The sequence below is a fragment of the Camelus dromedarius genome, chromosome 7 (genome assembly GCF_036321535.1).
Source record: "Camelus dromedarius isolate mCamDro1 chromosome 7, mCamDro1.pat, whole genome shotgun sequence".
Lineage (NCBI taxonomy): Eukaryota > Metazoa > Chordata > Mammalia > Artiodactyla > Camelidae > Camelus > Camelus dromedarius.
The window spans coordinates 66,372,174-66,394,950 of NC_087442.1; the positions used below are offsets into that span (position 1 = coordinate 66,372,174).

General features: G+C 40.9%; 1 protein-coding gene across 1 annotated transcript in view; it reads left to right on the forward strand.

The window, feature by feature from the left end:
- Positions 1–22,777, forward strand: part of ABCB1 (ATP binding cassette subfamily B member 1) — a 93,264-nt gene that overhangs the window by 64,502 nt on the left and 5,985 nt on the right. The window contains exons 19-25 of the mRNA XM_031454831.2: positions 656–733; positions 2,883–2,966; positions 8,279–8,482; positions 13,894–13,994; positions 15,269–15,409; positions 17,686–17,842; positions 18,511–18,708. Coding sequence (XP_031310691.1) covers positions 656–733; positions 2,883–2,966; positions 8,279–8,482; positions 13,894–13,994; positions 15,269–15,409; positions 17,686–17,842; positions 18,511–18,708 — 963 coding nt within the window. The remainder of the gene's footprint in view (positions 1–655; positions 734–2,882; positions 2,967–8,278; positions 8,483–13,893; positions 13,995–15,268; positions 15,410–17,685; positions 17,843–18,510; positions 18,709–22,777) is intronic.

The window sequence follows — 22,777 nt, forward strand, 5'->3', positions numbered from 1 at the left end:
CCAGGCTCTCTAAACTTCCATTGCTTCTGTAAAGTGGTGACTATAGGGTTGTCATGAGGACTTACAGAGAGAATGTTTGTGACGTACTTGACAATGGCTAGTTCTTAACAAAAATAATGACAGCAGTATTCCCTTAGTGGGCAAGATAGTTCAGATTTCATTCAGCCTAATAGCAGAAATGTTAATCTGGTCATTTCTAAGTAAATGTAATCATTTTGGTAACTTCAGGCTTCAACTCAGTTAACCCAAGGTTTCTCTTTCTCCCCCTTCCCCCTGGACTGGTGTCTGTGTTAGAAGAGGGGTTCTACGACATTATCTCCCTGGATGGAGGGCAGTGGTCTCTGCACATCCAGTGCCCCCCTGCTTCATGCTGACGACCACACTTCCTAATAAATCCCAGATCAGCTTGCCAGTGACTGGGAAGTGACAGTGTCTGTTTCAAAACTGGGCTCTTCTAGCTGTGCCAGCAGTGTGTCCACATTACGGTAACCATGACACACAGTCACTGAAACATAGCCAACTCTTGAAATCGGGCTTTCTGACTTTGTCTATTGTCCTGCTTTAGCAATGATCCCAAGTCCCCCTCCTTTTGTGCCATCAGTGCCTGGGTGTCTGACAAGTGTTTTCCCTTGTGGCTTGTTCTCATTTTTCATAGGGCTACACGTTTGGCAAAGCCGGAGAGATCCTTACCAAGCGGCTCCGATACATGGTTTTCAGGTCCATGTTGAGACAGGTATGTCTGTTGAGGGCTGTGCCTGGGATAGGCAGAGCTCCCCACTGTGCGCCGTGGTCTCAGGCAGTGGGAGTGCTGTCAGGTTACTTACAGCTCCCGTACTGATCTTCACTCAGAGAAGTGGCTGACCGCCCGCCAGGGCAGGCTCAGAGCCCTTCGCTGGGTAGTCTGCTCTGGGTGGGCGCAAATGGAGTCTCCTGGGCAGATTCACCTCCAGCCTCTGTCCCAGCAGCTGTAGGCAGAGTAGGGGGAAGCCATCTTCAGTACCTCTCATCCCTTTCCTCTCCTTCTTTCCTTCTTTCCCCTGGGAAACCCAGGACACTTGGGTTTCTTCCTACCACGAAATACCATCTGTACTCTTTCTTTCCAGGGATCAAAACATCCCCATGACCCATTTCCTCGCTGCTCAGTTTCTTCTCTGGGACTAGACCTAATATACTAATGTACTAATTCAGGCTGCAGTCTTACTAGCTGATGTTGACTTAATAGAATGTCTCTCACATTTTACACCTTCCAATCCCTAACAACAGACAGATGTGAATGTTTCCCTGAAGAAGGGCTGGAGAGGATTCTGGAAATGCAACCCAAAGCCTCCCAGTTCAAAGGGAAAACTTTCTTTAACAACCGTGCAGATTTTGTCTGTGACTTTCTTTGTTTCCATTTTAAAATCAGTAACCCAGTGATCCTCTGGAAGGATGCCTCAGACATGCCGGGGGTACATGAGTCCTGGCTGAGAAGCCTCAGTTGGCTATTTTGGGGTTTCTAGATGACAGTCATGTTTTCAGCTGTCATTCATTTTTCAATCCTTTCCCACTCCTACTACTGCCACTTGAAAAAAAAAGACATGTTTATGGGGATTGCTAACTTGTGACTGGCAGAGCCAGGGCTGTATCCAGTGAGTGAGAGAACACTGTTTGATGGAGGGTCCTGCCTTAGGATTTTCAGTCAAACCCTATTTATAACTGAGATTCTATTTAGACTCAAGACCTCAGTCCAGGGCCAGGTGCCCCATTACCCTACCAGCCCCCAGGCCAAGTCCTAGGTCCATTATACTTTGGAAGCTGAGCTAAAGGTTTGTGTAATGCCCCCTCCATAAATTATTAAGTCCAGCCATGTATATTAAGTGCCTTCTGCTTACAAGGCATAATACTAAGTATTGTAAAGCTTCAAACTTGAATGGTCCCTGTCTGCAAGGAAGTTACCTTCCAGTGGGGGTGGGGGGGGGGGTTTAAGCACTTAACAGTTTTGAAAAGCAAATCGATACATATTATAATAAATTATAATACTTTAAAAAAATATTTGGGGGAAAAGTGATAGATACTGCTTTAATTGCAAATCTCTAGTTCAGATAACTTCCTAGGACCATAGTTACTTTTGTAACAGATAAAAAGTCATACTTCAGACTCACAATCATTTTAGTACTTGTGTATTTTAAAATGTTTAAGTTATTCATGATATTAGTAACTTTGCAACATGATGCAGTAAATAAATTTTATTGGTGGATGCCAAAAAAAGATAAAATAAAATACAAATAAAAATGTAAGACAAAGACAATCCTATTTTATGTTGAATGTTAAATTTTAATCTAGATTTCTTTTGTTGGGTTTTTTAAACCCAATTCATTTATTCTGCCCTGAACTACAGTTATCTGTTTATGTGACTTCTTGATTTGGGTGTCAAATAAGCATTTCATGCCTGATATTTCCAGAATTGAACTTTTGACTCTCTCTTAACCGTCACAGGGCTTACTCCTTACCTAGTTTCCCCCGTGTCGGCAAAGGGTCCCTCCATTCTACCTGTTGTTGGGGCTAAAAACCTTGGAGTCATCCTCAACTTCTCTTCTTTGTTTAATATTACAACAGCCTCCCAGCTGGTCTCACTGCCTCCCTCCCTATCCCAGTCCAGTAGGTTCATCTCCCAAGAGCCAGAATCATTCTTCTAACGTAAAAGTCCCATCACATCCCTCTGCCCAAAACCTTATGAAAGCTATGCATATGTCTCAGGGTAAGATATGGAATCTTCACAGTTACCTAGAAGGTCACACACAGGAGAGATGAATGATAAGCAAACCTGATGCTGTCACTACAGTCCGAGCTGAGATCTCATGAGTAGGGCTTTAAAGATAATAAAATCATTTTCTGTGCCACAGGATGTGAGCTGGTTCGATGACCCTAAAAACACCACGGGAGCATTGACGACCAGGCTTGCGAATGACGCCGCTCAAGTTAAAGGGGTACTGACCACCTCCTTTCTGCTGCATTTGTCTTAATGGACCATTTTGAATTTCAGCATGAAACTAATTTTCTCCTTACAGTTAGTTCTCAGTATCATTAAGAAAATGTCAAACATTTAACCTACACAATTTATCACATGCCTTATGGTAAAAATGGTAACCATGTAAATATCATATACTGTATAGTGTATAGATAACTTACAAGCTTTGTTTTGTTATTTTCCCTTATTTGTACTATTAACAAAACACACGTGAAAGGATAATTAAGGAAAAGGAAGTATTTATCAGCATATCATGCCAGTCCAATCTGTTTGAATGCTTTGCTATTCCAAGGAAAATTGTAACTGCTACTGAAAAAAAGAATGTGTGTATTTGCTTTAAGAAAGTTTAGGGGCATTTAAGTTCAGAGGGTAGGAAAGGAAATCAATAAAAAAGATTGAAAGAAATGAAAAGAGCTTGAAAAAATGAAAACAAGAGTAGGGAAACAACTTTATCACACTATAAAACTTAAATTCTGCTACTACATGAATCTCTTTAGTTGATATAACTAGAAACTATTGAACCAGTGGGTTTTGATTTGTGATAAGGTAATCATTTCTTTAACTGAAGCTGTTTATGACAAAAATGTACAAGATGATACGGAATTTGGGGGAAAAAAGAGCATGTGATCTCTTTAACCTTATCAATCTTTCACTTTTAATCTTTCTGTAAGAGAGTGCTGTGATAACATTTCTTCTAACTAATGCATGGTGCTTCTGTAACAATTTATTAGGTTATGAATTTGGAAGCACCCAGAAGGTTGTAAAATCGCAATATAAATCTTAGGCATTGTCGTTTTAATACAGATCTCTTTGCTTAAAGGAAACAAATCAATAAAATTTGAGTTTGAGGTTCAAAGTTGTACTGAATTGAACAGAACAGAATGTACACTGCTTGAAATAACTTTGAACTTCCTAAAACAGAAAACAGCCATGATCTTAGTAAATCATCATGGGATGTCAGATTGTCGTAAGTCCTGTAGGAAAAAATGGCAGTGGGACATTCTGGTAGGGGCTTGCCGGTTGTCAGGGAAGGAAGGCCTCAATCTCAGTGATACGGTGACATATGCAATGGGCCTCGAGGAAGGAAAGATGCCAGGCCTGTAGATGTCTAGAGTGACATGTTCTAAACAGAAGGATCAGCAAGTGCAAAGGACCTGAGGCTGGAGCATTTATTACCACAACCGTCACCCAAAACAGCAAGGAGGATAGTATGGATGGAATAAAATGAGTGAAAGGAAAGGTCCTAAGAGTTGAGATTAGTGTCATATCTGAAAGTATATGAGAAACCATTATAGGGTTTTGAACAAAGGAGGGACATGATCTGCAATTTTAAGGCAACTATGTGAGTAGGCTGAAGGGGTAAGGGGAGAGGCAGGGAGTCTGTTGCAGTATTCTAGAGGGAGGGAGGGAGTATTTTAGACTAGGATGTCCTCATGAAAGTGATAACAAGTAATCAGATTCTGGATATAATTTGAAGGTACAGCCAACAGGATTTGTTGGTTGGCTGAACAAGGTATGAGATATGAGAGGAAGAGGATTTAAAGATGACTTAAATTTTGGACCTGCACAATGGAAATAATGAAGTTGCTTTTAATGACACTGGGAAGCCTGTTGAAAGAGTTGTGTTTGGGACGTGGTGAGTTTGCAGCGATGCACACAGTAGATGTACCAGGTGGAGATGTCCAGACGGCAGGTGGATTTGCAAGTCTGAAGTTTAGCAGAGAAGTCTGGTCTGGAAATACGCATTTGGAGAGTTATCGGTGCAGGGGTAGCTTTTAAAGCCCCAAGAGTGGAGGGGTGTGATGGGAACAAAAGCCTGATGGGAATGGGTTTAAGAGAGAGGAGGAAGGGGAACGAGTCATTAAAGGACTCTCTGATAAATGAGGTGGGGAAATGGAGTCGTAGGGTGGAGGAGGACGTAAAGTATCACTCCGTTTTATTTTTTTAATTTAAATTGGCATGAGAATCAGTCAATAAGCTTGGGGTAAGTCCGCTTTGCCAGCTCCCTGGAAGAGCCTTTCCTGATGATAGTGATCTCTGGGGACAAACCGTGTCCTGAAATTTCCTCAATCCTGTATTCCCCGGCTGAACTTTGCTGCCGTAACTTAAGTGAACTGTGCGCAGAGACCTTGTGTGTGCTGAGCAATTTTCAAAGACACATACATCCCACATCCCATTTAGTGTGCAGGGCACGTCCTGGGCGAAACACTTAACTCGGTTCCTTGCAGCCAAACCCTGAGCAGATGCAGTCTGACATCTGTGCCGACAGTCAGGCCTTCTTAAATTCCTCGGGGGTTATGCCTGCCTTAGGCCACAGTGCTGTCCTGTAGTTGTAAAACTGGTGCCCAGGCCTTCTGCTCTGCAGTGTTGTCTGTGAGGCCCTTGGCCACATCCAGGAACTCCACTCTCCCTAACTGCCTGTTGGTGTCCACCATCTGCTTCACATCTGTTTCCTCAGGCATCTCAAGTGCCCACTTTCGTGGCCTCAGTAGCACAGACACCTGCACACTCTGGGTGAGCCACTCTGGGTCATAACTGTTCTCTAGAACTTAGAACAGGGGCTCAAAAAGAGAGACCAGGGAAGAGGCAAGCAGAGGGTGAGCACCACCGGAACCAGGAAAGCCCAGTGTAGCTGTTATCAGAAAAGAGCTAAGAGAGAACGGTTGAATCCCCTTTATGCCACCAGCTTACCTGTTTACGGTAGTGGATACATGTGTGCATGTAACATATACATATACATATACACATACGCACCTCTGTATACATATATACACATACATATATTACACAGTAGGAAGTAGTGTGATTTTTTTATGTATATAAAATTATCTGAAGCAAGTGGTGCTGTCAAAAATCATCACCACCTAAAATGAGGCTAACTCAAGTTGTGTGTTAAATTTTTTTCATAGTTTCACAGTGAAATGTTTTCTCAGATGTATTTTGTGAGTAAGTAGTTTAATCCTGCTAATCATAAATCAGAAGAAAATAAAGCTCAATATTTTGCCTATGAAATGGGAGGCTTTTAATTTCATTTTATTTTGGTTTAAGGATTAGAATTCTGAGAAAAAAGCAAACGAGAGCCACATAGAGGTCAGAAGCAGCTATGTATTTTAAAATTTTTTTCTTTAATTTTTTTTTTCCCCTGGGAGAAGGTAGTTAAGGGAAAGATGAAGTTAAATGTTCCTAATTTCAAAAAGAGATTCAGGAAATATGCTTGTTTAAAAATTGGATTTCAACCGATATGCTTGTGCTTTGGGGAGGAAATAAATAGCAGGAGAGGGGAAGGTGGGGAGAAAGATGAGTGGGAGAGGAGGTGATACAGGTATGTGCTAACACAGTGGGCTGGAGAGACTGCGAGGAGAGTCTTGGTAGGTTTCCGGTGTTAAGCAAGTTTGTCGTACCTTGCTTCACCCTTGGGCTCTGGTGTTGGAGTGTTACCTATTCTCAGCCTTACTTTTTTTTTTAATGGAAGTACTGGAGATTGAACCCAGGACCTCCTGCATGCTTAACTTGCACCCTACCACTGAGCTCTACCCCCCACCCCCCAGCCTTACTGTTGAAATGAAAATTATCTGGCTACTACTAATCCATGCTCTCCCATGGAGCACTCTAGAGATTCCTTTTCCATCTGAGAAATGGATGTGAGATACTGTTAGTCTTTAGAATAAAGAATGGTGACCAGTGCAATGTCACCTGAAGTGCTAAATCACCTTAAGCCAAGGGACTTACTTTACCCCCTGCTTAAGATTCTAGATCTTTTAGAACATCTTACATGTACATTAAAGAATTAATTTGTCATCTTTGACCCATTTTACCTATTTCTGCAGTCTTAGCTACTATCCGAAGCTGAATATTTATATGCCTGAAAGCTTAAGTCCCGGGTAATTTCTCTGCTATGAACTTGGAGGATGTTCTGAGTACTCCTCTCTATCGGTTGCTGTGGGAAATGAGTTCTGAGTAGGACTTGTAAATGCTGAGAACAGGAATAATCTCCCTCATCCCTGTGCCACAGTCTCTCTTCAGGTTGTAATCTTTGACCTTCAAATTGAAAATGAGCAAATACAGAGAGCTGGCTTTGAAGGCCCCTCCACTCTTGAACTTGCACCAAGTTTAGCTAAGCATCCTGTTATTAGAAGCTCAGTGACTGCCTCAAACAAAAATAAATGCTCTGTTATTTAGGCTGTTTCTTTCAACCCTGGTGCAGTTCCCTGGTATGGAATTTAATGTACAGGGGCTACTGGTAATCTTGTAATACCTGTTTCCCCCAATTACTGGTGTGGTGTTTATAGCAACATAGGTGTTGAATGATTTCAGAGGGTTGATATTGAGTCAGGGGGCTTGTAAAGAATTCTGTCCAAAAATTCAGAGCTGACAGAAGCTTTAGTTATTCATCAGTGTACCTGCTTGTTTTGGGGTTGGGAAAAATTTGTCCAAAATCACAGAGGTGGCCGTTACCATTCTAGACTGTGCTCCATCATAATGTTTCCCTGAGACTGGCCCCACTCAGGCAGAGGAAGTTTGGGGAGTGAAAAAAACATGGGCCATTTTCAAAGAGAAGTAGATCCGGCAGCCAGAGCAGGAATTTGCAAAGGTTCAAGGGCCTGGGGTGTTTCCAGGGTAAAAGAGGGAAGTAGAGAGTAGTGGTCTGAATTGACTGTATATTTTGACTTTGGCTTTTGAGTTGGAAATAACTACATGCATCTGAAAGTCATGCTTCCAGCTCCCTCAGGCATACAGACAGAAGGTTCTGATGCCTGCTGAATATCCTAAATTAAATCCTGTAACTTTCAGCTCTGTGTATTTTTTCTAAGCATAATAAGCATCTCTAATAGGCTAAGGTATATTTGGACATCCTTAATGATAAATATTAGGCTTAAATTATGGGTAGTGATGCATCTACCATTGGAAATTTCCAACATTCCTGATTTAATATAATTGTCAGTCTGTTTTATCTTGCTGATTTGCAGAGCTTGCATTAGTGACCATGATATTGATTCATGAAGATTTTCTTGGTATTAAAAAATCAGATGAGGTAGAAATACGTAATTGAACTTTGAATCATTGATCTTCTTTCTGTGTTTATTCTAAAGTCATGGAAATTCTCATTTTAGAAACCGAATACGCTTACAAGTGAACTTTTACTTTTTATTTCGTAACCGAGAAGAGATTTTCATGAAGCTGAATTATCATAATCCTTAAGAAAATATAGAAACACAGATTTCAAAGATGATAAATGTCTGTGTGAACATGTTTTGTTTGTTTGTTTTACAGGCTATAGGTTCCAGACTTGCTGTAATTACCCAGAATGTCGCAAATCTTGGGACAGGCATTATTATATCCTTAATCTATGGCTGGCAGTTAACACTTTTACTCTTAGCAATTGTGCCCATCATTGCAATAGCAGGAGTTATTGAAATGAAAATGCTATCTGGACAAGCACTGAAAGATAAAAAAGAACTAGAAGGTGCCGGGAAGGTGAGTCAAAAGGAATATAATTGCTGAGCTAAATAGAGTAAAATATTATACTCAGTGTTGTTCTGTTACTCAACGACTACCACCTGTGCTCCAAGAATGTTTTTATAACTTTTCTTCAAAGCAGTCTTGTTTGACACTTGCTTCCTCAAAGCAGATTGGAAACTGATGAAAAGTAGCAAACCAAATTCTTAGACCCTCAGACTGACAACAAATTTTATCAGGCTTTTCTGGTTTCTAGCTTCCCACTCTTCTCCCTGCCTCTCTCCTTCCCCACCCCTCCTTTCCTCACTCCCACTTTCTCTGGAGCAAGCAGAAATCCATTGCTTTCTTGAGGAAAGTAGGCTCATTCAATTGTATAGGGGCGGGGAGATTAGAAAATGGGGAAGTCTTAAAGATATTTTTTCTATCTGGCTTAAATTATTTTTAAATTTCATTTTATATATGTATTTTTTATTGAAGTAGAGTCAGTTTACAATGTTGTATTAATTTCTGGTGTGCAGCATACTAATTCAATTATACATATGTATATATATGTATTCCTTTTCAGATCCTTTTTCATTATAGGCTATTACAAGATATTGAATATAGTTCCCTGTGTTGTACAGTAGGGTAGCTTAAATTATTATCATTCTTTCCTTTTTGTTATGCCTCCTCCCTTCATCTTATTTCTTACATCTGTTTACTCTTACCCTAATACTAGTTTGTTTGTTTGCTTGTTTGGCTGCATACTTGTCTATTTGTGATTTTTCTGGTTGTGTTTTCAACAAATGCCTATATGGCATTTGCAGTGTTTTCTTGAGCAAACACTTTACTCCTCAGAGGGACCCTAAGAGGTAGGTTCTATTATTAGCTGCTTTTTCAGGTGAGGCTGAGGCACAGGCAGGTCAGGCCCCTGGTGCCTTAGACCTGATAAGTCTCAGAGCCAGGATTCAAAGCCAGACGGTTGTGCTCCAAAGTTGTGCCTCTGTTAAGAATAAGAAATGAAGAGATCTACTGATGGCTGGATGTAATCTGACACCAGGTGTTCTGTATCATTGCAGAGATGAGCAGTCAGAGCAGGACTGACCCCCAGGAGTGGGCCAGCCATCTAGGATAGGGGTACATCTATCAGGGGATCCTCTATGGCTCCCAAGAGTCAGGGCAGGGACCCAGGCAGTCACAGTGGCTCAGGTGTCTGAGACACTTTGTCTCTGCGCCAGGCTCTTCACCAGTAAGGATGAGGAAGGGATCCTGCAGGTTGGTCACCACTAACACTTTGTCCTCCACCTCCCTGCTGTCTCCTCAGGCTTTCACCCTGTGTCCTTGGGATTCCTTCAGGAAATCCCTTTGGACCAGCTTTAGTGCTTCTCAGTGATTGTCTGTGGGGGAAAGATCTCATGTGATGTTTCCCGTCAGGCTATCAGAAGCCCTCTCCTGAGGGTCAGCAGCATGTGGCTGGCCCCCAGGCATCCAGCTGTGGCCCGGTCCAGGTAACACGGGCCCTTGTCAGGAAATCCATCCTGTGACAAGTCCCTTCATTTAATCCTGTACTTGTTGATTTTCCCCCTATGCTGTTGACTCTTCATCTGAGGAGAAGATGGAAAAATCTAGCATGAAATGCATATAAAAAGGAGACATATTACAATTTGACAGTGTCTTCACTTACTGACGTGTTCAGAATGTCCCAGAAAGGAGTCTTAGGTTGTTTGTAGGAAGATGATGATCGATCTTAAGGCAGCATGGATCTTAACCACAGGCTAATGTCTTGGTAGGGTGCCTCAGATTCAGACTCTGATTTCTGCCCCCACGGGCAAGGGAAGAGGTGCAGATGGAAAAGGGTATGTGTAAATATAGCAGCTCTTCTTGGTAATGGTCGGTGGTGGGATAAATGCTCTGATTCAGGGGTGATTCATGAGAAGGGCAGAAGCAGGTAGGGAGAGCAGTGGTGACTGCTCATGAAATAAAAATCAGCTCCCATCTGATCAGCATTCTCAGGTTACCATTTATTGAGTATTTATTATATATCAGGCATCTTGCTAAGACCTCTACATACATTACATCATTTGACACTCTCAATAACCCTTTTGAATGATCCCATTAGGTAATGAAACCCAAGATTCAGAGAAATCAGGTAACTTGCCCAAAGTCACACAGCAACAGTCTAACTGATCTCCCTGCATTCACTCCTGTTCTTGTCTACCTGCTTTCTGCATTTCTCTCGCAGAAGCCTCACTCATCTCTTACAGACAGAAATAAGATCGTGCTAACCCCAGAACCTCTAGGGGCTTCTGATCACACTTAGAATAAAATCAGCCCTTTACCCTGAATTGTAAAACTCTGCAAGACCCAGCCTCTGGAGGCTTCTCTGACCCTCTCTCGTGCACTGCTGTCTCCGTCGCCCACCCTGCTCTGGCCTTGTGGACCTTCTCCCAGTTCCTAGCACACTCCAAGCTGGTTCTCTCTGAGCTTCCCAAGGCTGCCTCCTTTACAGGATTCACATCTCAGAATGTCTCTTCAGAGAGGTCTTTCCTGATACTTGAATTAATTCCCAACCTTTCTCAGCACGTTATGTTTCTTTCCTATTTACTGGTTAATGGTCTGTCTTCCTTACTAAAGTGGGAACCAGGCGTATCTGTTGGTTCGCCCTTAAAGGGACAGAGCAAGCCCAGGATTCCAGAGCAGGATGTTGTGATGTCCGGCTGTATCCTGACTGTGCGATGTCATCACCTCTACCCTGTCCGCAATCTGTGCTCCGGCTTCTGTCACATTGCTATTGACTAAGAAACATTTTTATAGAATAGATGCTTTTGCCTCTCAAAAATAAAAGCTTTAATCAAACTTCAGTTTATTTGAGGGTGGGAGGAGCAATGTCAGGGTTTCTTTTGTTTCTTCTAGGAACATATACATATTTTTTTCTTTTCTTCAAAATTTCTTAGTACGTAATGGTTTCTGATAGATACTCAGTGCTATTTACTCTTCTCGAATTGGAAGTTCTCACTCCTTACAGTGGTTAATGAGTCTATTTAAAACTCTTGGGATAAATGAAGCTATGAGGATCCAGAGTACTAATTAAGCCTTTTCCTAATTGCTTCATTGTTTGGAAGATAAAGACAATTGTGCCATGATTGTATTGTTTTACTCACCATTCAGGGTCTGTGACTCATAAACTCTTACTTTTATAGGGCTGTTCATGCACTGTAAAAAGTGACAACATTTACAAACCAGTCCCAAACAAAACACACTCGCCTTAGAAAATATGCACAGAAAATATCTGTTAAAACTGTTACACTGAAGCTTACGGTAAAACCTCTTTACCAACAATGTTATAATTTGTTGAATTCTCTTACTAATGTGAAAAACCTCTTCTATTTGTTTGAAGCCTTATAATCAAAAATATTCCTAACATGGGGTCTGAACAAGGATTGTCTTTGGGGGTTTGATTGGAGGTGAATTTTTTCCTGTGACTTTTTGCTTTCTGTACTTTTAGCATTTTCTAGGATGAGTGTGTATTTTTATAATATATAAAGAATTTTATAAAATATTGTAACATAAATTGAATCGGGACATTTTCCTATATTTGTTGTTGTTTGGTGGGGAGGTAATTAGGTTTATTTATCTTTTTTTTTTTTTAATAAAGGTACTGGGAATTGAACCCAGGACCTCATGCATGCCAAGCACGCATCCTACCACTAAGCTGTACCCTCCCCCTTTTTCCTATATTTGTTAGTAGCTTATGGTGAACATAGGTCAGTCTTCTGGGGCTACTGGGTCAGAGTTTATTTTTAACTTTATTTTTTAAATACATTTTTGTTCTTAAAATCATGGGTTTTTTTTCTTCTAGTAGCTTTTTGCATTAGTCTTTAAAACTGACTTAATGTTACGTCAAATATTTGCTATTATCTTTGCAATTAGGTCTTTGTGTAGGATTCAGTAAAGAATAGTGAGATTTTGTGTTTGTGACTTTTAAGCTGTTAAGTCACTCCAGTGTAACTGAATGTGTCTGTTTTAGAATAGTTCTGACCAGTGTAGAGGCCAGAGAAAGGAAAAACATCTTAAACAATCAAATTTTCCTTACTGATTTATAATTTAGACTTACAATTTGAGAAATTATTCCTGCTAGAATTAAAGAGTTAAAAAGGGACTTCAGAGACCCTCTTGTCCAACCTCCTCATTTTACAGGTGAGGAGAACAAGACAGAGAAGTGTTTCAAGGTCCCACACTGATGCAGGCTGAAATCTCATTTTGTACATTGTTTTTTGTATTTTCCATAGCCCTTTACCCAGAGGTTGTAAAGGATGTACTTGTCCTAGTCAAATAGCCTTGTTAAAAGCTATATTCAAGTAAAATATAATTAAATGATAGGAACTTTCTGGAAAAGAAATTGATAATATGTGCCATGCTCCTTAGAAATTAGTTTATTCCCTTTGACCTAGTGATTTCACTTTTGAGAACTTCTAAGAAAATAATTCACTATGGACGAACATTTATGTACAAGGATGTTTATCACATCATTTAAAAAAAGTTTGGTTTTTATTTTGAGGAGGAGGTATTAGGTTTATTTATTTATTTTAATGGAGGTACTGGAGATTAAACCCAGGCCCTCTTGCATGCTAAGCATGTGCTGTACCTCTGAGCTATATACTCCCCTCCAGCATTATTTTTTAATAAGAATTGAAAACCTTGTTCAACAATAAAGGACTGCTTAGCTGACTGGGATATTAAGTGGCCCTTTAAACAGCCCATCAGTAATGTATGTTTGATGACCTTGAAAAATACTCTTGATGTCTGTTAAGGTAAAAAATGAGGCTGTAAAGCCAAATAGAGAATTGGATCCCAATTTTGTTAAGTATATGTTTAGAAAAAGAAAAAAATGTGAGTGGATTATATAAAATACACCAACATGTAACTTTCCATCACCTTCTTTTTCTTTTCAGTATTTTCTAAATATTCTTTAGTTGTCTCATATGACAATTATTCAGAGAAAAAGATTAACATTACATGTTATTTTATATATATACATATACATATATAATAACTATAAACTTAAAACGTGACCATCATAGAAGAAAGAGCACTGCAATAGAGGTAAAATACTGAGTGCTCAGGTTAATTTTGAGCTGTAAAAGATGGCTTTAGGTCAGTGCCATCATCTGTTTAAGCTCTAGCTTCTTTTTCTGTAAAGAGAAGTTTGAATTAGCCTATCTTCCTTATGGACTGAAAACTTGATTTGGTAAGTTACTTAGTATCCTTTTCCATAGCAAAGAAGCTCATGGGTCATAATAAATATAATTTAATACTACATATTAAATACTATCTAATGCCATACTAAATAATTGATTTAAAATTAATTTTATTAATCTCTTTTATGGAATTCAAACTTACTGCCACCGTTGGCCTTTGTGCCCTTAGTGACTGGGTGCTCTCTGTTACAGATTGCAACGGAAGCAATAGAAAACTTCCGAACAGTTGTTTCCTTGACTCGAGAGGAGAAGTTTGAATATATGTATGCCCAGAATCTGCAGGTACCATACAGGTAACCACAGAAGAGTGGGAGGGGAGTGTGGGGAGTTTTCCAGTCATCAGATTTGTTTTCAGGAAGGTTACTTTGGTTGGAAGGTAGGGAATGGGTGGAGAAACTTCTAGAAAGGAGCCAAGTAGGAAGCTCTTAGAATTAGCCAATAGAGGACTCACGAGACCCTGACCTAAGGCAGGGACGTCTCAGAGGTAGAAGCTGTGAGAGCTGTAACTAATGGGAAGGGGAGGGAGAGAGGATATTGAGAAGGACTCTCTGACACAAGTTTGGATGAAGACCCTATTACATGTTCCTGCTGGGAATTAGTTCTTTAAGGAACATGAGACTTGAGGTATCTTTGGGCCCCAAGGGGGTGGTGCTTCTGGAGTACGCCTTTCCTTCATCTCTTTACCCTTCTCCAATGGAGACTTCCTGTTCTTCCTTTATGAACTCAGTGAGGGCTCTAAAAAGTGATGTAAACATAAGCAAACCCAACCTCTGTGAGACTCACTTCTTCTATGGTGAAAGGAGAGAGCTGGACCTTATCAATGGGTTTTCAAACTTTTTAAACAATAGTAGAGCTTTTTTTTTCTGGAAAAAAAATCATTTGAAATCCCAGTGTATGAAACAGATAAAAGCAGAGTTGATCTGGTTGAAGCAGGAGTAGGAAGCCCAGCCCACTCACCAGTCTGCTCTTACCCCCACATTGCCCAGTGCCATGTGACTCCAAAAATCCATGCATGTTAACTCCTTTGTGGAGCCTTTTCTCACTCCCCCAGAGAGTTAGTGCTTCCTCCAGTCTTCCTGTAACATGTTGTTCATAAGGTACTTTCGTTGCATAAATCTTAATCCAAGTTGACTTCTCGGTCCCCAAGGACAAGAACATGCCTGGTTCCTCTGTGTGGCCCAGCGTGGTCCCTGCACCTTGTGTGTTTTGGGTCAATGTGTATTGAATGAATGTTCACTGTATAGTACATACATGTTATCTATCCATGAATGAGGGAAAAGAGGTAGAAATTCCATGTATTAATTCCTAACCATCTCATCATGTTTTTGCTGGCTTATTTTAACTTTACCTCAACACTTTGAGGTGTGGTTAATTCTTCATTAAAGATGAAGACACTGAGGCTCAGAGATTAGCCAGTTTCCTCAATTCTTTCAAGTGGTGATGTGAGGAACTTAGATTTTTGGAAACGAAACCCGTTTTTATCTGCCGCAACTCCATACCCAACTGCTAACCATTTTCAGGGTTGAGAAATGAAAGTCAAGGAAGTTTCAAAATGTCTTCTTTTCAGAAACTCTCTGAGGAAGGCGCACATCTTTGGAATCACGTTCTCCCTCACCCAGGCAATGATGTATTTCTCTTACGCTGGCTGTTTCCGGTTTGGCGCCTACTTGGTGGCGCATGGCCTCATGGACTTTCAGGATGTTCTGTTGTAAGTATGGAGCTCTAGTTACAGTTAAACCCTAGAAATCAAGCCGAGGTAACATACTTCATGCCTGGATAGAAAACCTTACTGCGAAGCTTCATGAAGAGACTTTGGTGGTTCAGAAGATGGCATTTTGCCTCTGAAGTTTCCGTATGCTATTCTGGAAGCACCTCATTTCATTTGGGGAGCCCCTGAGTTTCCTTCTGCCTGGTGCTTACTCACACATTCAGCCTTCCTGCATTCATGGCTCAGTGGGATGGTCATTCAGTGAGGGGTTTCCAGAAGGCCTGGGTGCTTGGGCAGAAGCTTAACCCAGAGCAGGTACCTGGCTCCTTGTAAAGGACTAACAGGGCGCCTGAAGAATGAGTGTGGAGCACTGAGTTCTGAGAGCCCTGGAAGGTTCCAGGATAAATTTGCTTTCCTTGACATGAAAAAAAAAGCAGTTAGAAGGTGAAAGCTGGAGAAATTGAGAAGTGACAAAGGAAAGCTAACCTAGGATGTCTGCTCTGTCAGTGTGAATGCAGCAAATTGTTCAGGTAGAAGACAATGCTCAAATACGCAGTTTGGTCGTGAAATGTGTGTGTAATTTTCCTGACTGTCTAGATTTGGTGATGGCTGAGCTGCCCTTTGAATAGCATACGATAATTAGTGGTAATACAGTTTTACATTTAAATCAGAGCCATCTAAGCCTGGAAATATAATGTATTAGTATAATATTTCCATCCTATTTAGACACTGACTTGTGCATGCATTATAGTTTTCTCCAGATGACCCCATCAGCAAATTTTAAATTTCCACTTAATATCTATATGACAAATGACATTTGGGTGCTATTTATAGCTATGACCAAAAGATCAAAACCAGGCATCATTAGCATTAGTGCTTTGATTAAATATTATTTGATGTATTGCTTTACTCCAAGGTTAAGGTATGCAGTTGATGAAAGTTGCTGACTCTTGGCCATTGAGATTTGGAAAATCAATCTTCCAAGTAAAGGATAGGGTAGACCTATCTGAAGAGCAGTCCATTTTAAAAAGATCCTACAGGTCTAAATAGTAACAAGCCCAAGGTTAACTATCTGTGTGATTTATTTAGCGCTATTAAAAAAAAAAAAAAGACACTGTGTGCGCCATTAACACAGGCAGAGAGTCCCAAGGAACGGACCTAGTGAACTTAGTATTATTCTGGGAAGATTCCCAATATTATGTCTGTTCCAGGCCCACTGTTTAGAAAAGCATTTTGATAAATCTGTCTAGAGGAGGCAGGTGGAGTGTTGAGGGTGAAAGGGGATACCAAAGAAGCAAAGGGCCTTTTTCACAATAGTCCAGTGCTTGGAGGGTGTTATTATGCAAAGGGATGTACATTTTTCTTCAGCTTGAAAAGAAATTTTTTTAACAATAGACTTCCTCAGCCAAACTTCCGACTTCCTAAAACAAAGGATGGAAGCCAACTTAGGGGAAGTGCCCTGGCACAAACACTGAGAACTGGACTTGATACCCTGTGAGGTCCTTCCCTGCATTAAGCTACGATGAGTCCCATGTCAAAGATTAAGAATGTCGTCACTTCATGAGAGCAGCACGATATCTGGCTCTTGAAGGAACTCGCTCTTTGCTGTGCAGCTCACAGGTTTTCTAAGAATCTGATGTAATTCCAGCAGAACTGTCTCTCTCCATTATTGATTGCCAAAATAATGCTGCATAACAATCAACCACTAACTCCCAGTGACGTACAGTAATAAACATTTATTTTTGCCCTTAAGTCTGTGCGTCAGCAGGGCAGTTCTGTTGATCTGGGTTGGGCATAGTGGATCTCAGCTAGGCTGACTCTTGAGTGCAGTGAGCTACAAGCTAGTTGGCTGGGGCTCACACAGCACTCTTCTATCTGTATCTTGTCCTCCAGAGAGAGAGAAGCACGCAAAGTCCCCTGAGTCATAGGCTTTGAACTGGCAACAGTCACTTCCACCACATCCTGTTGGCCAAAACAAGTCAAAGGCACCCCAGATTCAAAGGGTAGGAAAACACATTCCACTTCTTAAAAGGAGGAGCTGCAAAGTCACATTACAAGAAGGTGAGGACACAGAGAGAGATGAAACCTGGGGCCATTTTACAATCACTCTATTACTGTGTCATGAACTTATAAGGAAATGTGTTTTATTTGTTTTGTTTTATTGTTGGAGTAGTGTTTTTGTAATTGAGGCAGTGCTCTCTGGTTTTAGAAGTGTCACCTTTCTAGCACTGCAGTCGTAACTCTTTGTGCACATGTTCTGTCTTTGTTGTTTGCAGAGTGTTCTCAGCTATCGTCTTTGGAGCCATGGCTGTAGGGCAGGTCAGTTCATTTGCTCCTGACTATGCCAAGGCCAAAATTTCAGCATCCCACATCATCATGATCATTGAAAAAGTCCCTCTGATCGACAGCTATAGCACGGAAGGCCTGAAGCCGGTCAGTTTGAAGTTTTGATTATATGATCTGCTCCTAACTGATGGATGAGAGTATTCTAAGAGGAAGCTTAATAAAATCTGTGCTTGGTGGGGGAGGGTATAGCTCAGTGGTAAAGTGTGTGCTTAGCATGTAAGAAGTCCTGGGTTCAGTCCCCAGTACCTTCATTAAAAAAAAAAAAAGAATAAATAAATAAAGAAACAAATAAACCTAATTAACCCCCCCAAAAAAAACTTTTAAAAATTGTTAAAAATCTGTACTTTTTTATTTGCTTGGTAATAAAGTAGAACTTTCTATATCAGGAGTTCATTTTAATAAATGCTGATCATACAGGTTAACATCTACTACTTTTGTTCAACAAAGCCACAAGGATATGGAAATACTGCCCACTGTATACACAAATCCTGTTAATCAGGTTTTATTATATGTAGGTTACTCTATTCTCTAGAAACTAAAGATTTGAGCTATCACATATGTTGTGTGTAATGCAACGTGCTATAAAAACACTGACCCTTTGAGATCTCACTTACTACATTCTAGCAGTTACAAGCAAAGCCTGATTGATGCTAATGCAGGTCACCACCTTCTGACACCTGGCAGTAAAGGGTTGGCTATAAAATGAGTTTTCAAGATTGCAGCAATTAAATGTACTGTTATTTTTCTGATTTTAGATTACAATGGAAGGAAATGTGACATTTAATGAAGTCAAGTTCAACTATCCCACGCGACCAGACATCCCTGTGCTTCAGGGACTGAGCCTCGAGGTGAAGAAAGGCCAGACCCTGGCCTTGGTGGGCAGCAGCGGCTGTGGGAAGAGCACGGTGGTCCAGCTCCTGGAGCGGTTCTACGACCCCTTGGCTGGGAAAGTGGTGAGCACACTTTCTTATTCATCTCGTGTCCAGTTTTTTGTCATCTAAATGTCTGGATGTATTTAATTCTCGCCTAGAAGCCATGGTTTTTCAAACCTTTAAATAACGATCCTACTTAAGGTCTGACATCCTAGATACAGTCTCCAAGCTGTGTCCACTGCCCCAGCCAACTTCTCTAGCCTTTCTCTCAACACTGCTCCTCTCCCCTCCTTTGGAAGCAGCCTAAAAAGTCTAAAAACCACGCATCATCCTCCCCTTGGTTAGGTCTCAGTTTATCCGAGAAGATCCAGGAAAACTGAAAGTAGCCGGAAAGCTGGAGGAGGGATGCTGAGAGAGACTAGGGAGATGGGAGCCAGGGATGGAAAGAGTTTCAACAAGGAGAAAGGTAGTCAGCAGTGACAAATGTCAGGGAGAGGTGGGTTAGGTGCAGACTGAAAGGATATGGGAGGATTTGGCAATTAATAGGCTGCTTCTGAGATTTTAAAGTATTTTCAGTGATGTAGGTGTAGTATAAAACAGTTTAGCGTGGCTGACGTATGGTTAGGAGGGTAATTGGAAACTGAGTGTAGACTCTCAAGAAGATCAAAGGTGAAGGAAAGGAAAATAAGAATGGGGAGGCAGAGTCCAGGGAGAGTGTTTAGGATGGGGAATTTATGGCTGAGGACAAGATAAAACCATTCATAGAGAGAGGGCACTGAAACACCTTCTAAAGGGGCAAAAAGCGACATCAACAAATTTGGGAATCAAATAAGGGACATAGAGGGATTCTCTTTGGTTTCTGAAACTAAAAGAATAAGTGAAGGGTCGGATTTACTCATTCAACATTCAACAAACCTCCAGTGAGTGCCTCTCAGGGACTGTCTTCCGTACCAGTAGTGAGCTAGGAGTCTTGAAGGGAGCAGTGAAATTTTAAATGACTATAATGGAGACTAGAACAAGAATCAAATTAGGAAGGATTAGAATTTAGAGCAGAAAGTTTTCATTATGTAGGCATTGAGTTATTGGTTGTACTCAGAGTTGATACTGTAAAATATTTAACAACTAGGATGGTATGGGCACTGACCAACCAACATGGACAGCTGCTTTCTGCAGTCAGACTGATGTCCACCAGCTCCAAGTGGGTCTTACTTGCATTAACTGATGTAGATTAAGATAGAATTTTCCACCTGTAGTCCAGGGCTTTTTGTACCTCCCCATGGAAATCACAGTTATCGTAAATATTTCTTATTGTATTCGAAGTTATTTCCTTTACTCAGTCCATTCTTTGACAGTTACATAAGCTTTGCTCTTCTTTAAGCTTTGTTCCTTATTTGTATTACCTTGTTTTATAGTTTCTGTAAATTCTGATGTTATGCTTCGGTCTTTTGGCTAAGGTTTGAACGAAGAACTCTCCATGAAGAGCTCACTGACAAATGAAGCAATTAGAGGAGGAAATGTTTGCTCTCAGACACTGATCATGGTCTTTAATAGACACTTATTAAGCAGTGTGTTAAGTGTTGAGCTGTAACGAATTGTAGGGGATGATGTCTGTCCTCAAAGATTTTAACTGAAAAATTGGGGTGTATACTTTGGTAAGTTAAGGAAGACAAGCCTAGAGCTGGTTGTCTAAGGGTATAAGGGTGAGCAGTCAGGGTGTCTTTCAGTGAAAGAGATACTGTTAGCGGTGGCTGGTAAGTGATTATTCCCAATGCAACTTATAGGCCAGTTTGGCTGAAATAGCAGATTTAATTAGAGTAGTGGTTCTCAAACTTTTTTGATTATAACCCACTTAGGAAAGACAAAAAAAATTTTATTCCCTGTTCCCCCTCCAGTGCACTCATAGTCACTTTAGTGGAAAAAAAGAAATACTTGACAATAATAAAGTGTTGGAGTGGAAAACAGCAATAATGGTAAACAGTATAATAATTAGACAAGAAGAAAGTAAAGAAATGAATGATTTTTCCTCCATGTACATAAACTCAAGGGGAGCAAAATTAAAAACATTGACCATATTAGTGGACGGTTCAGTGTAGGAAACAGAAACTGCTCTAGATATTTCAAGCAGATACGTATTTAATAAGGGGATTGAGATGCTTACAAAATCATTGGAAGGGCTGGAAGAGTGGAAGTTTGAAAAGTAACAGTCAGTGCTCCCAGATGTTCACACCACAGCACTGCAGCTGGGATCCTGTGGCCAGGAAGTTGCAGAAAGTTATGCCAATGTCCCAGTTGCTCCAAACCTGCAGACCCAGGACCAGAGTCCAGCCATTGAAAAAACTCCCGCCTGCCAGAATATGAGAGTTAGGTCACCATAGCTTCTAAAGAGAATTGGCCTCTGACTCCCAAGATTTTGCACAGTGCATCTCACTGGTAGAACCTCAGTGACTACCAGAACTAGAAGGGAGCCTGGAAAATAGTTTTTAGTCTTCCGTTCCCTTAATACATGGAAGGGCAGACACAGGAGAATATGGAAATGAATGCTGAGAGTGTCAGACAGCCATCTCAAGACAACACTGCACCCTGAAAACAAAATGTCCTGACCTGTTGCACAAGTACAATGACCTGCACTTATGCATTTGCACGAGAGCTTTGAAATACTGCCAACTGCTGCATGGCAGCCAGACTTCTTAATGGAAGTGTCCTCAGTGAACACTAGTAAATGTGCCAAGTTTTGTTTGTGAACATCAGTGACCCTTAGTTAACCCTCAGTTAGTAGGCTACTAATAGTTAGTTCTTCTTGCCATAAAAAATGAGTCTGTGGATTTGAGCATTATTTGATCGTAAGAGCTGAAGCAAGGACTTGACTCTGAGGTTAGGAAAGCTCATGACCTCAGCGGGCCTTGAATCATACTCTGAGGAACATTGACCTGAGCAGTGGTTCTCAAACTGATGTGGATCAGAATGGGCTAGTGAGAGAACAAAGAACACAGCCACCCCAGCTCCCTCAAGTAGGTTAAGGCCTGGCCTTCTCGTTGTTATAATTTTCCCAGGTGATTCTAATACCAACCATAGTTTGGGAAACACTGAGCTGATAAGTTTGACAGGTTTAGGTCAAATTGTGGAGAGTCTTAAAAAATGAAGCTATAGAATTGTTCAGGGTGGAGGTTCCAAGTTTTGTGGGGCCTGAAGGTTGTACAATTTCACGGACTGTGCTGAAAAGAATACAAAGTTATGAATAAAAAATGAGGTGCAAAGTGAGTATTTTCTTCGAGTGAAAAAAATTCACAACAAAATATTGAAACCTTAAAGATTCTGGTCCCTCATAAATGCTTACCAGTAAGAGCTTCCTGACTACAGGCTGACCTCCCTCCCACCCAGAACACTGTTCAGCTCCTAGTGTTGACCTGCACATGAGGGTCTTTAAAGCTTAAATTCATGAGCTTCACTAAGACTCACTCTGGGATGAGTCTTCCCTGACCTTTCCTTTCTCCCCTTGCCAGCCCATCCCCCACAACACCATCAGCATCCTCTCTCCCTCCTAGGTGTATTGTTGCTGTCAGTGACACTGTTGTCATTGTCTGGGTATTACCCAGTGGCTCCCTGAGCTAAGATGGGGGCATTCCTCTTTCGAGGTGGGACAGAAAATGTCTTTCAGTTATGAGATACCTGTGTTGGCAAAACACAACCTGTAGTGTGTGGATCCTATCCAAGCTCCCCCAGTTACTGAGCGTGACCTTGCACAAGTGACTTAATTCCACTCATGTCCACATCTGTAAATTAGGGATTAAAATCACATCTGCCTCACAAGTGTTATGAAGATTAAACAAGAGGGTGCATGAGACATAGTTAGCACAGGGCCTATAATATAGTCAGTGCTCAATATTTTATCTGTGGTTATTATTTCAAAGTAAATCTTAAAGCAGAATAACACATATATAACATTTGGTGGTTTGAGCTATGGAAAGCAGGCATAGGCTTAAGTCTAGAATAGAGGTGGCTTATCATCTTAGTTTGGCCTTTCATTGTTACTGCCAATGTGTTTCTTTCCCTTAAGTTTTTATTTAGGCCAGTACCTTGTGAGAGTTCCCTGAGTCCCCAGAGTTTTTGGCCTTCCCTCAGACAGCCCCATATGCCTCAGCCAGAGAAGCTT